At 34.6% G+C, this 15,689-nt stretch overlaps 1 protein-coding gene across 16 annotated transcripts in view; it reads left to right on the forward strand.

Annotated features, from left to right (window-relative positions):
- Window positions 1-15,689, forward strand: part of DNAH8 (dynein axonemal heavy chain 8) — a 219,464-nt gene that overhangs the window by 21,993 nt on the left and 181,782 nt on the right. For all 16 annotated transcript variants that reach the window (XR_012501126.1, XM_074348632.1, XM_074348630.1 and 13 more), the window contains 4 exons: window positions 2,008-2,121; window positions 7,847-7,954; window positions 10,502-10,603; window positions 13,729-13,875. Coding sequence is in view for 15 of the 16 variants with exons in the window: in XM_074348632.1 (XP_074204733.1) it covers window positions 2,008-2,121; window positions 7,847-7,954; window positions 10,502-10,603; window positions 13,729-13,875 (471 nt within the window). In the remaining variant the exon portion in view is untranslated. The remainder of the gene's footprint in view (window positions 1-2,007; window positions 2,122-7,846; window positions 7,955-10,501; window positions 10,604-13,728; window positions 13,876-15,689) is intronic.

A 15,689-nucleotide genomic window follows, 5' to 3' on the forward strand; every position in this document is an offset into this window, starting at 1 on the left:
GCCTTGTATTTTAAAGTTTGGTATACTTCAGAACAACCAACTGGAAAATTATCCTTGAACTGCTTCGTCACGTCACATGCTTCAAATCACATATTTAGAAGTGTTGAACTTTGAGTAAGGCCATCTCATATACCTTAATTACTTCCAGGAGAGGAAAAGGAAGCATAGAAATGAAGATTTATTTCTCAATATTTTGCACACCAATTTTGACAATACTACCGTGGGGTGATTGCCATTTATTTTTAAATTGTGTTTGAAATTGTAGTCAATAGAGGTTCATTGCAATAAAGAACTACATGGAAAGTCAAAAGCAAAAATGACCTCTGAGAATGTACATCTCATCCCCACTAGTCCACGTCCTTTCCTAGAGGTCATATTTATTAACAGTTTGGCTTGATTCTTTCCAGGTCCTTTTCTGTTTCTTCATTCTTCCTTTAAAAATATATGTCTGTTTTGTGTTTCTAATTTTTAAAAATTACTTAGTGTCATACTCTGTTTCTCTTCAGCTTCTCTCCCCCGAAAAGCATACATTGGAGAGTTATGCCTGTCAGATCAAGCTGTGTAGTTTTCCAGAATGTTAATGCACCAGGTTTTATCTAGTCATTTTCCTGCTTTTAGAAAAATTGTCTCCTTTCTTCTTTTCAACAGGCTTGAGATAAAATTCACATACTATTCATTTCTCCCATTTAAAGAGTAAAATCCAATGGTTTTTAGTATATTCACAGAGTTGTACAACCATCATCACAATCAATTTTAGAACATTTCCTTCACCTCAGGTAGATACCCTGCCACCGTTTAGCTATCATCTCCTGTCTCTACCTGTATCCCTTCTCATACGTTAGCCCTAAGTAACCACCAATCTACTTTTTATCTCTGTAAATTTGCCTATTTTGGACATTTCATATACTATGTGGTCTTTTCCTATTGGCTTCTTTCACTTAGCATAGTGTTTTCAAGGTTTATCTGTGTTGTAACATGGATCAGTATTTATTCCTTTTCATAGCTGGATAATATTCCATTGTATAGATAATACCACATTTTATCCATTTATGGATATTTGTGTTGTCTCTACTTTTTGGCCGTTATGAGTAATGCTGCTGTGAACATTGCTGCACACATTCTTGCATGGACATATGTTGTTATTTTTCTTAGGTATATACCTAACAATGGAATTTCTGGGTCAAATGGTAACTCCATGTTTAACTTTTTGAGGGAAATATTTCCTTCTCTATGTGTTCACAAACATTACTACAGTTAAAGCTTCTATATGCATACAAGCAAGTATTTTCCCAGGGTATATACGCCACAACTTTGTTAGTACTTACTATCAGTTTAAAAAAATTTTTTTTTGGCCAGTCTGACATGTGGAAAATGGCTTGTTGTGTTTTGCCTTTCCTTATTAATAGTGAAATTGTACATCTTTTAAAGTTTATTGGCTATTTGCATTTACTCTCCTATGAATTGTCTGTTGATATCTTTCCCCCATTTAAAAAATTCCAGATATTATTTTGTACTGACTTTAGTAGTCCTTTATTACTATGGCTATTAATCATCTGTTATATACATTGTATGAGGCAACCCACTGTGGTCCCTGAGCATCTCTGCACATTCTTGCTGAATATGGAAAGTTCACTTTGCTGAAGGGAATATTTTCTTGGAATAATGCTCTGTTTTAATAACTTAGCCCATTCTTGAAGACCCGGAATAATGTAATGTCACAAACAACTAACCTAGAAAAGCCACTCCAGGCAGAAGCAGGTCCAATTTAAGCCTACAAACAGGGTGTTAATTATAAACAGAGTCTTCAGTGTTAGTAAATCACTTAAGGTGTTTATAATAACTTTAAGTCTTAAATATATGTAAGAAAAAGATATATCATTCACATTTAAGTGTATACTATTTTAGTACATGTATGATTAGGGAAGATAGCTTGAATTTCTTTATTAAGCCTTAGCACACTGGTATATTTGGCTGTTTCATAGGATTCTTATACTTTTTTTTCCTTAGAATTGGCGTGATTTGGACGCAAGAATCACAGATACAGCAAATGAATCAAAAGATAATGTCAAATATTTATACACTCTAGAAAAAGTATGTCAACCTCTCTATAACTATGATCTAGTAAGTATGCTTTTTAAAGTGTAGTTTCTAAAATTAATGCATTTTGATATGTGTGTATTGGGAAAAACATGTACTGCAGAAAGTTATTTAAAAGATGTCTTTTCCTATTATGTATCTATAATGAACTATATTTTAACCCACATTTAAATATATAGTATTATCATAAGTATGACGTCATTTGTGAATTGAGCAAGACAAATATATTGGTTATTCATTGCTTCATAACAAATTACTCCAGAATTGAGTGGCTTAAAACAAATAAGCATTTATTATACCACAGGTTTTGTAGATCAGGAATCCAGGCACAGCATAGCTGAGTGCCTCTGCTTCTTATGAGGTTTCTTATAAGGCTGCAGACAAGCTGCTGGCTGGAAATACGGTATCTTCTGAAGGGAAGGTTGACTGGTGGAGGGTTGATTTCTAAGCTCACTCGCGTGGTTGTTGGCAGGCCTCAGTTGCACACCACATGGGTCTTTGCACATGACAACTCACTTCCCCTAGAGTGAATGATCCAAGAGTGAGCAAGAGAGTGTGCCCAACCAGCATTAACCTGATACCAAAGCCAGAGAAGGACACTACAAGAAAATAAAATTATAGGTCAATATCCCTGATGAATATAGATGCAGAAGTTCTCAACAAAATACTAGCAAACCAATTTCCACAGCACATTAAAAAAGATCACACACCATGACCAAGTGGGGTTTATTCCTGGGAAGCAAAGATGGTTCAACATATGCAAATCAATAAATGTGATACACCACAGTAATAAAATTAAAGATAAAAATCATATGATTATTTCAATAGATGCAGGGAAAGGATTTGGCAAAATATAACATCCTTTCACTATAAAAACTCTCAACAGTTTGGGTATAAAGGGAATATACCTCAACATAATAAAATACTATATATGACAAGCCCACAGCTAACATCATAGTCAATGGTGAAAAACTGAAAGATTTTTCTCTAAGATTAGGAACAATACAAGGATAACCACTCAAAACTTTTATTAAATGAAGTAACTAGAAGTCCTAGCCAGAGCAGTCAAGCAAGAAAAATAAATAAAAAGCATCAAATTGGAAGGGAAGAAGTAAAACTCTCTTTGCTTGCAGGTAAATATGATATTATATGTAGAAAACCCAAAAGACACCACCAAAAAACTGTTAGAACTAATAAATGAATTCAGTAAAGTTGCAGGACATAAAATTAACGTACAGAAATCAGTAGCAGTTCTATACACTGACAACAAAACAGATGAAAAAGAAATTAAGGAGACAATTTCATATACAATAGCATCAACAAAATACTTAGTAATAAATTTAACCAAGTAGGTGAAAGGTTTGTATACTGAAAACAGTAAGACTGATGAAAGAAACTGAAGATGACACAAATATATAGAAAGATATCCCATGTTCATGAATTGAAAGAATGAATATTGTTAAAATTTCCATACTTCCCAAAGCCATCTGTAGATTCAGTGAAATCCCTATCAAAATTCCAATGACATTTTCCCCAGTAATAGAAAAAAAAATTTGTGTAGAACCACAGAAGACCCTGAATAGTCAAAGCAATCCCAAGAAAGAACAAATCTTTCTGATTTCAAGCTCTACAGCAAAGCTGTAGTAAATAGTATGGAACTGGTGTAAAAACAGACACATAAACCAATGAGGTGGAATTGAGAGATCAGAAATAAATCCTTGAGTATACAGTAAACTAAAATTTGACAAGGGAGCCAAAAATACTCAATGGGAAAAGGATAATCACTTCAATAAATGATGTTGAGAAAACCAGATAATCACATGCAGAAGAATGAAATTGGATCTCTGTCTTATAGCACTCACAAAAATTATCTGGAAATGGACTAAAGACTTAAACGTAAGACCTGAATCCATAAAACTCCTAGAAGAAAACATTGTCATCAGTCTTGGCAATGATCTTTTAAGATACGAGGCAAAACCCACAATCAGTAGAAGCAAAAATAAACAAAAAAAAAAATCATCAAACTAAAAAGCTTATGCACAGTGAAAGAAACAATTAAAAAATAAGAAGGCAACTTATGGAATGGGAGAAAATATTTGCAAACTATATATTAGTTAAGGGGCTAATATCCAAAATATATAAAGAACTCATATAACTCAATAACCAAAAAAGAAACAAAGCAATAAAAAACAGAGAAATTGAATAGACATTTTTCCATAGGAGTCATTTGAATGGCTAACAACTACATGAAAAGATGCTTGATATCACTAATCATCAAAGAAATGCAAATAAAAACTACAATTATCTATCACTTCATACCTGTTAGAATGGCTGTCATCAAAAACACAAGAGATAACAAGTGTTAGTAAACTAGGATATGGAGAAAAGGAAATTCTTGTGCAGTGTTTTTGGGAATGTAAATGGGTGCAGCCACTCCGGAAAACAGTATGAAGTTTCCCCAAAAAATTAAAAATAGAACTACCATGTGATCCAGCAGTCCTACCTCTGGGTCTGTATCCAAAGTAAATGAAGTTAGGGTCTTGAAAAGATACCTGCACTACCATGTTCATTATTCACAATAACCAAGGTGGGGCGGCAGGCAGCCAGCTGTCTGGTGTCCATCTCTTTCTCTCTCTCCCTCTCTCTCTCTCTCTATTTTTATGCTTATGTGTATGTGTGTATATGTGCTCATGGAAACAGAGAGTAAAATGTTAGTTGCCAGGGGCTGGGGGAAGGGGAAATTGGGAAATTTTGGTCAACAGGTACAAACTTCCTGTTATAAGTTGAATAAATTCTGAGATCTAATATACAGCATGGTGATTGTAGCTAACAATACCATATTATATACTTGAAAGTTGCTAAGAGTGTCATCTTAAATGTTCCTACTACACACACACACAAAAGTAATTATGTGCAGTCATAAAGGTGTTAACTTTATGTAATTATTTCATAATTTATGTGTGTAATTAGATCATCATGTTGTACACCTTAAATTTATATGTCAACTATATCTCAATAAAACTGGAAAAAAGAGAAGGTAATTGGGAGATTATCTTCTAATATTAGAAAGAATAAATATTAAAAAGGCTACTTTTAACTATTTGTTAGGAACTCTGAGATTTTTTTTAAATGCTAGGAACCAAGGAAATTGATACTAAATAAAATAATATTGACTTTAAAAAAGAGAGAATACTGAAGTTGGAAGCCACTGCCTTTTTATAACCTAATCTCAAAGTGACATCCTTTCGCTTCTGCTGTATTCTGTTAGAAGCAAGTCAGGAAGCCTAGTGTACACCCAGGGGAAGGGGGATTATAGGTGGGTGTGAATACCGTGAGGGTGAACATCGTTGGGGTCATCTTAGAGGCTGCCTACCACGGTGGATAGTTCCCAGTTTACGAATTAGGAAACCAAAACTCATGATGGCATAGTGACTTTGCCATTGTCACTCTGCAAATCAGTAAGGCAGCACAGGACCCATCTTCTAGTTTCTAACCTACTTTTCTCAGAATATTCATATCGATAGAGTTCCTTTAGAGGACATATTAGTACTTTCAATTACTATTTTTTAAAGTTCATATTAGTTTTTGATTTATAACTTACTGATGTTTCATAATGTCTCATATGAAATACAAAAATTAAAGAAAACGCCCTATCCTTTCTTTAGATAGGGGAAATCAAGGAAACTATTTGTTGAGAACTTCGGGGCAGTGTTTCCCAGTTTTGACTGGGTGTTGCCTTTTTTTGTGAATCACTTTTAGGCAAGAGTTGCCCAGACAGTTCTATTTTTAAAGATGTCTGCGTCTTGAGAACCTCTGGCCTTTTTTTGGTAGGCATTCTGCTACATACTTTTCATACATTTTCACTCTGTATGCACAACGATGCTCATTTTAAAGATTAGAAATCCAAGTTTGAGCATTTCTACAGCCATAAGTGATGGGACTGAGTTTGAATCCAGTACTCTTTGGCATTATGGATTGTTTTTTTCCCACTTTACTATGCTGCTTTTTCAAGGTATTCTCTAAGCTATAAAGCTCTCAAAATAATTTATATTAGTGTCTGTTACACATGTTCAGCATACTGCATTCTCGTTTTTGTAGAGACAGTTACATCCTCCACATAGATGGCACCATTGGCCAAACAGCTTGATTGGCCAATCTTTTGGGGGCAGAATAAATGCTGCTTTCATCCTAGAGGCAGTGAAAGGGGCAGAGTTTATGTCCCGTATCACTTAGATTTGCAGAAGAGTGATGTGTAGGAGCAGTTCATACCCATCCCAGGAGGGCATTGGGAGCCAAAGAGTTCAATACAGGTGCGGAGGGAAAGATGTAGGATTGAGAGTCCAGGGCAGGTGAAATTCTTACTGCCATGTGGGAATCCATCATCCATCAGGAAGCACCATGAGAAAGAATAAGACGACTTCTCAGAAGCAGTCTTTTAATTGATTCCATAAAGAGATGGTGGACTTTAACTTACAACATATTTGTATTGTTCTTGTTTGCAGAGAATTCTGACTTTTCTTAAACCTCATTCGATATTGACTTCTACCCCTACTATCAGCAACTGGACTTCTGTTGGGAACCTTAAAATCTGTCTTTCATAAGAACATTTTATATTATTTCTTAGGTGTTTCTGTGTATATGACCATGAGTAAAGAAAACCAAATAATACCATGATAGAGAAATACTGTCATTGCTTGTTTCACTTAGGAGCTCAGTGATTTGATTTCCTAGCTTTACAACATGTGCAATTAAAATTTGTGTCTTAAGAAAAAGTAGAATTATCATATACCATGGGCATCTGGGGTTACTCACAAGAGTTGAAGATGCACATATTAAATACACATATACCTAAAGCCTACTCTAGAATGCCTGCCAACAAGTACCTCGTAGTGTAAAAAAATAATAGATGGAGTGAATATAGCAAAATGTTAACATTTGTCAAATCTGGGAATGGATGTAGGTGGTCATTATAATATTTTCTGTACATTGTACTTTATATATTTAAAGCTTTTCACTATAAAAAGTAAACTTGGAAGAAAGATACAGTGCTTTTTATTGTTATCAAGACCTTTAAATTTTAAGGTGTACTAACTTCAGCTTCTTGTTTTAAAGGACTTGTTTAAATTCATATAATTTTCAGATCTTTTAGTTTTGGTATTCTTTTCATCTAAGTAATTTAAAAAACTTTGTTCAATTATGCTAGCCACAGATTACCTTATTATTATCATTTTATTATTATTGAGCTTTTAACATTCTCTGATGTAGGAATGTTTTGAACATTATCTTTTGAAGTTAGGTAAGTACTAACAGTATTGAGTCAAATAATTTCTTCCCCCTCCTATACCCACTATTTCTGTAGTTTAAAAAATTCTTTTTTTCTCATTTTCTTTATTTTCATTGAAAGCAACCAACAATTGCTGTTTAGTTTGTAACTGTCATTTCAGCAGAAGTGTAGAGGACTCATGCTTCCATTTCTTACTGATAAAATTTTATGAATTTTCTGTTTAGTGTTTCATTTTATCATCCTGGAATTGTGTTGTAGGCATTATCTTCTATTATGTATTCTATATATAAAATGTCTGAACACTATGTGTAGATAGTTAAGCTGAGGATATGTCTAGTAAAATTTGACTTTAAGATTAAAATGTTACATTATTCTATGTATGTTTAAAGTTCTGAATATTATAGGATACTGGTTATTAAAAGTATAAACATACGATGGAATTCACTTAATATATTTCAATTTTAGGTTTCCATGGCACATGGAATACAAAACTTGATTAATGCCATCAGAATGATTCACAGTGTGTCAAGGTATTATAATACTTCAAAGAGAATGACCTCATTGTTTATCAAGGTAAGTTTCTAAGGGAAGAAATCACTCACATGACCCTGTGAGAAAGTTAACAGTCCTTTCCCTCTGAGCCAGGGAGGGGAAATGGGAAGTTTGGGTGCCCCTCAGAGTTCTGGATTTTCATCCCATGTGGACAAGAAAAGAAAGGTGTTGACTGGAGTCAGCTGTACTTAGTTGAAGGGGGGGACCTTTCTCCCTGTCAGATGTAAGCCCCCAGTTTTTTGTTTAAATGTAGCTGGTGATTTTCTAATTTATTCATTCCAAATAGTTTTGTTCAAGAGCTGAGAATTGTGTCCACTAGTAATAGTGCTTCTTTAACCACTCTATTTGTGCTATGGTTTATGTAAAATCTTCCCATGTAGTGCCATCCGATTAATGATTTTAAATAATTGGAAAAATCATCCAAGAAACACATGAATAGAGTTTCTTGGTAAATGATTCAAGCAGAACATAAGTCACATTTAAACCTTTTTTTTTTAATCAAAGGATAGATTTAATAATTATCTATGTCCTAAACAAGGCAAAAACCTTAGGAGTCTTCCCTGTCACTCGTTTCCCTTCTTCTTGCTGTGTGTCCCGCGTTGAGTTTTCTAGTACCGTGTTATTGTTACTATTTTTTTCAACATTATGAATCAACAAATATTCAGATGAAAATCTAAGTATTGCTAGTTTCTTTGATCACCTCTGTTTTGTGACTGCCACATCTTCCTCTGTCTTGGATTTATTATTTCTTCTGCTGAAAAAATTCTCAAGTAGTTCTTTTAGAGAGAGTCTCTATAGTGAACTCCCAGAATTCCTGCATGTCTGAAAATAGTTTCATTTTGTCCTACTACTCAAATAATAGTTCGGAGGGAGGGTATAGCTCAAGTGGTAGAGCACATGCTTAGCATGCATGAGGTCCTAGGTTCAATCCCCAGTACCTCCTCTAAAAATAAGTACCTAATTACCTCCCCCAACCGCGCCAAAATAAAACAATTAAATAAAAAATGACATTCAAATAGTTTGACTGAGATTCTTAAGTTCAATATAATTTTTTCCTGGAACTTTGAAGATACAGTTGTCTACCATTCACTATTGTTGATAAGAAAGTTGATGCTAATCTGATTGATCTCCTTTGTAGGAAACCTATTTTATTCTCCCAGGAAGCTTTTAGGATTTTTTTTTTCATTATTCTTAAACTTCTAAAATTTCAAAGTGATGTGGTGGTTTTTTTTTTTTTTTTTTTTTTTTTTTTTTTTTTTTTGGTTTTCTTTTTGGTTGTTTTACATTTGTCTTATTCTATACTTTCTTGGTTATTTCATTCTAAAGACTTTCATCTCGCTTCATTCCTGGGAAATTTTCTTTACCTCTGATTATTTCTTATCCACCTATTCAATTTATTCTCTCTCTTTGAATCTAATTTCCATTTTCCTTAACTATTTTTTTTTCAGTTCATCTTTGTCCTTTGACCTTTCAGCTCACTCTTTGGCTCTTCATTTATGTCGCAATTTCTGGTCAGTTCATCAATAAAAATTTCAATTTCCAAATTCTCTAGTTGTTTTCTTTTTGTCATATAAAATCCTCTCCTATCTTTCTCTTGAATAATTTAGTTAATAAAAGATATTTTAAAAGATTTTACATATATCTTTTCTGTATTTCCTCTCTCTGTTGAATGTGATGCTTCTGTTACCATGTTTGTTTTCTTCAGTTGCTTGTTGGCTCTTGGTTATCTGTCCATCTTTGTATTTGCAACTGCCAGTTTGCCTCCCTGTTGTTTATTGTAGTCTGTCCCTTGTGAGTAAGTGGCATGACTTACCGTTGGGAGAGGAGTGTGAATAGCTTCCTCTCTGAGATGTCCTATTGGGTGTGCAGTATCTGCCTGGGCCACACCTCTCCAAGACTGTGGTTCACACTCATAGCTTTGGCCTTTCAGCACAGGTCACTGTTGCCTGCTGTACAATTGTGCTGGATTACAACTAAGGGTCACCTCACTTGTCTCCCATCTTGAAAAATTTCCCACAACTCTTCCACCTTCATAGTAACCTTCTCCAGAATTGGGTTCTAGCTTTCTCTAGTCTTTTTTCTTTTTTCCCCTGTAGGTTTGATCCCATGTACTTTCCATATTTTAGGAATCCTCTAAAATTTCTGTGTGTCAGCCTGTCATCTTGATCTAACCTCCTGACCATTTAAATGGCAATCTTGCTTTTTTTTCCCTTCACTATTTTAGAGTATGTGAGAGATGGTTAACTTAGTATTTAGTTTGCATGTTGAAGGATGGTGAAGAAGCACACTTGGATTGGATCAAGACCTAATTACAGGAGAAACAGACAAGGGGAAAATATAGTTGTTTTTGAAATTTGTGGCCCCAGTGACATTGACTTAAATACAATTGGTAAATGTGATTTTGGGTTTTCTTTGTTTTGGCTGAATGTATATTTCTTTGTTTTTTTTATTCTGTGATTAATTCATTCTATAAGTTTGCTATTTATCTTATTTTTATGCTTGTTTTAAAAAACTTAAATTTTATTTCTTTCTTTACCTATAGTTATTTTGGACTTATATTTATTTTAGGTAACAAATCAAATGGTGACAGCGTGTAAAGCATATATTACTGATGGAGGAACTAACCATGTATGGGATCAGGAAACACCAGTTGTACTAAAGAAAATTCAGGTTTGTATAAGTATTTTTATTTTTGTAAAGTAAAGCTTTTATCATCTGACCCATTTTTGTTTACTTTCTTCACTGGAAAAGCATATTAACTCTGAAAAAAAACATTGTACATAGTAGTATGAGACTGTTAAAAAAGAACTTCACTAAAATTATCTACTTCCTTTTGTATTTAGTGCTCCTTTTAGGGCACAATTTAATCCTCATCTTCCCCACGGCTGTGTATACCAGACACCTCTTATGTGCTATTGCATAGACTCTGGCCCCCACCTCTTACTCCAGCCCCTGTTAATTTCATTTCCTTGCCTTTCTGCATTGACTAGGACTGCTATACATCCTTAAATAGACTTGGTGATAGTTGGCATCAGATTCTGATCTTCTTTGGGAAGAAAATGCTTCTAATATTTCCCCATTTAGTTTGATGCTTTAATACATCATTGATTAGATTTAAGGAAGTTTTATTCCTAGTTTTAGTACTAGAAGATACTATTAAAAGTTATGAACGGGTTTTGAAAAAATTTTTTTCTGCACGTATTTATTGAAGAGCTTATAAGATTTTCCTCCTCAATCTGCTACTGTAATAGATGACATTTTTAGGTTTTCTAAAATGAAACTATTCTGATATCCCTAGGATAAACTCAACTTAGTCATAGTGTAATTAGCTTTTTTAAAAAATTCATAAATTCACTTTGCTACAATTTCCTTTAGGAGTTTTTGAAGGGGGACCTTTCTCCTTGTGACCACCTTTTGACTATCGTGAATAATGCTGCCATGAACATAGCTGTGCAATGATCTCTTTGAGTCTATGCTTTCAATTAGTTTGGGTGTATATGTAGAAGTGGAATCATATGTTAATTCTGCGCTTAACTTTTTGAGGAACTGCCAAGCTCTTCCATAGCGGCTGTTCTATTCCACATTTTTACCAGCAATGCCCGAGAAATCCAGTTTCTCTACATCCGCACTAATGCTTTTTATTTTCTCTCTCTCTCCCTCTCTTTTTTTAGATAATAGCTATCCTAGTGCATGTGATGTGATATCTCATTGTGTTTTGATTTGCATTTCCCTGATGGCTATTGATGGTTGAGCATCTTTTTCATGTGCTTATTGGCTATTTATATATCTTCTCCGGAGAAATGTCTATTCAAATCCTGCACTCATTTTTGAGCTGGGTTGTTTGTTTTACTTTTGTTGAGTTGTTGGAGTTCTTCATATATTCTAGATATTAATCCCTTATACATATGTTTCAGAAATATGTATTATTGCTTCATTAAAAAAAAACTAGTTATTTGTCTATTCTTTCTATTTCATCTTGAGTCAGTTTTGATAAATTTTTATTTTTGAGGGGTTTCTTCAATTTGTCTAAAATTTGTAATTTATTGGCATAATGTTGATAATATTCTCTTACTAATCTTTGCCTTATTATGTAATATATCCCCTTATTTGTTACTAATACTTATCTTTTCTCTCTGTTTCCTTAATAATTCTTGCTCACTTCATCCTCAGATTCAAAACAACCCACCATCCTCCCAGGAGTTTATCACTTCTGTTGTTGTTGTTATTGTTATTTGCTGGATTCCATTTTTCCCTCTCTTGTTTCTCCCGGGTTAATTTTGGGAGTGGGAGTCAGAAATCATTCCCCCAAAATTCACTAGTTGGCAAGAACCAGAACTCTTTATATAGAACTGAACAATTTATTCTCATGGTTCTTTTAATATCCTTCAAGTCACTAGCCATTTACTTACTGAGTTAGAAGTGGAAGCTTGGTTTTCTGTGTTCTAGTTTAACCCAATTTCTATTACATCTGAATATTTTTAAGGAAACTTTTGTTGTATAATTTTTAGGAGTAATTTTCAGATGAGCTGGAGAAAGCAATGAGAAGAATTGTTATTCAGGGCCTTATCTGTCTAATATGAAGAATTGGTTGGCAAAGAGGAAGTAATATGAATTCCTATTAGATGGCACATTCCATGAGGGCAGGGATCTTATTTGTATTCCTAGCATCTCAACGAGTTCCTAACACATTCTAGGCACTGATAAACTTTTGTTGAATAAGTGAAAAACGATCAGCGACCTCAAAGAGAGTGATGATGTTGTTTTGGAGACTGAGATAGAGAAGGGAAGATGGGTCATAGTTAGAAGTAGGAATAAGACTAGTTATATAAACTTGAATGTTTATAGGAATCATCTGGGGAACATGTTAAAAACATGGATTCCTGAAACTCACCCATAGAAATTCTGATTTAGTGGCTTAGGTAGGAAGAGTAAAAATATCCACATCCCAATCCTGCAACTTATGAATATGTTCTATTAAATGTCAGGGGGAATGAAGGTTGCTAATTAACTGACCTTGGGTTGGAGAGATTATCCTGAATTATCCAACTGGGCCCATTGTAATCACAAAGATCCTTACATAGTGAAAAGGGAGATAAAGAATCAGAAACAGGGAGCTGGCATTATGTTAAAATTTGACTGACCATTGGTGGCTTTGAAAAAGTTTAACATTTTTTTTTGATGGTTTGGTTAGCCTGACATGACAGTGAATTCCTACTGGGGCCTAGTGACAATGTCCTTTTTTTTTTTTTAAACTCTTATAGGTTCACTAGCCAATGGTATAGCTGTAGTCAAATATGAGAATTTCATCAATGTGCTCATCAAAGACTTTATGATTTCCTTGTAGAAAAATGACAGTTGGATGATAAATTAGTATTATGGAGACTTAATGCTTTTTATACCTGTATGTAAATAATGATGATTAAAAGATGCCAACCGAGTAGATAGATAATTGATAATAGAGGACAGAATCGGTAGATAATGTTTGGTCTCTTGGGAGCTCTAATTAGCCATGAAAATGTGACAACAAATAGTGTATGTCATACTTTGATAAGGATAAGAGTTAAGAGGAAATAATGGGAAAGAAGAAGATGAAAGCACGTTGTAAAAATTTTAAAAACTCTATCGATTTTCACAGGCCTTTATGTAGGCAGAGACCTTGCATTTTTAATGTTAATAGCAGCAGCCCCTGTTGAGGGGCTGATGTGATCAGTTCTGCGTGAGAATAGAATCTTTGAATTTTTCACTTCTGAACAAATGTCTCACTACATATTATCCCCCTTTTAATTCTCTCATAGGACTGCATTTTTCTATTCAAGGAATACCAGACATCTTTTCACAAAACAAGGAAACAGATTTTAGAATCCTCGGGGGAGAAATCCTTTGAGGTTTCAGAAATGTATATATTTGGAAAATTTGAGGCTTTCTGCAAAAGACTGGAGAAGGTAGGCATTGTGCAGCCACAGTTCCTGCCACCAACCACACCTTTCCAGTTATTTCATGCTTTATGTAGTGCCATTGAGAATTACTATGTCAAATCTCTTGTGTCACCATTTATTCATCTCATCCAATATTGCTCACAGATCACTGCATTTTATTGTAACTTTTTTCATTTCTGATTACTGTCTTCTGCCAGTCTCACAAAAGCTCTTGCACACTTTCACTTCTCCTGAGACCTCAATTCTACTTCCACCTTGGAGCTTGAACTTAAAGACTCTGCTCTTAACCATTGTATCAGGCTGAGAAAAGGTGTGTGCTGACGTATCTGTGATTCCTGGCAGAACCTGGTAGTTGTGTCCTATCTGGACATGTGGGCACCTTGTCTTTCCTGGCTAGCTGATGTGGTCTATACGTAGACATTGTAAAGGTGATGTTTCTGTTGGGTGGACGTAGGTTAGAAACTTCTGCACCTTTGATTCATTCATCAATTAGGAGTGACTGGAGAGGAGTGATGCTTTTTCAGGAGGAATAGGGCACTTATACCAGAGGCTTCTTGGAGCCAACCTTTGGAAAGCCTGTAAAGATATCATCTAGGTGCGACAGTTCCCACAGCCCCACCGTTCTGTTAACTCCCTAGGTCCTGGTAGTAGTTAGGAGCCTGCTCATTATTTGTTGGAAATTGGTGGGGGGATTACACAAGTTGAAGGGCATTTCCTAGACATGTCAGGGTAGGAAAGTATGAGTGATGAAGAGACCAAATCCCTGAGTGTGTGTGTATGGGGTGGTCCTTCATACTTACTTCTTTGGGGCTGTTTTTCTGTTTATTTCTTTAGCAGCTTTACTGAGCTATAATTCACATACCATATAATTTATTCACTTACAGTGTACAAGTCAGTATTTTCTAATATATTCAAAGGATTGTGCAACCATTACTACTATCTAATTTTAGAACATTTTCATTCCCACTAAAAGAAACCCTGTGTCCATTAGCAGTGATACTGCATTCTCCCCTCTACCCAGCCCTAAGCAACTGTTAATCTATGTTCTGTTTCTATAAACTTGCCTATTCTGGACATTTCACATAAGCAGATTCATATAATATATGGTCTTTCGTGACTGGCTTCTTTCACTTAGCATAATGTTTTCAAGGTTCATCTGTCAGGTAGCATTCCTTTGTATTGCTGAAAAATATGCCATTGTGTGGATGTACCATATTTATTATGCATTGATTAGTTGATAGACGTTTGAGTTTTTCTACTTTTTGGCTATTATGAATAATGCTGCTATGAACACTTGTGTATGTGTTTTTGTATGGACATATGTTGTCATTTCTCTTGAATATATGCATAGGAGTAGAATTGCTGGGTCTTGTAATAACTCCTTGTTTACCTTTTTTGAGAAAGTGCTAAACTACTTTTCAAAGTAGTTGCATCATTTTACATTCTCATAAGCTCTGTATGAGGGTTCCAATGTCTCTACATCCTTATCAACACTTGTTATTATCTGTCTTTTTGAATTCAGCCAGCCTAGTGGGTGTGAAATGGTATCTCATTGTGGTTTTGATTTGCGCTTCCCTGATGACTGATGGTACTGAGCATCTTTTCAAGTACTTATTGTCCATTTGTATTTCTTCTTTGGAGAAATCAAATTCTTTTCACATTTTAAATTTAATTACTTGTACTTTTTGTTGAGTTATAAGAGTTCTTTATATATTCTGGGTATAAGTTTCTTATCAGATGTGATTTGCAAATATTTTCTCTCTTTCTGTGGGTTTTCTTTTCACTTTCTTGATTGTGTTCTTTGAAGCACGATAGTTTTT

Source organism: Camelus bactrianus, chromosome 20, assembly GCF_048773025.1.
Source record: "Camelus bactrianus isolate YW-2024 breed Bactrian camel chromosome 20, ASM4877302v1, whole genome shotgun sequence".
NCBI lineage: Eukaryota > Metazoa > Chordata > Mammalia > Artiodactyla > Camelidae > Camelus > Camelus bactrianus.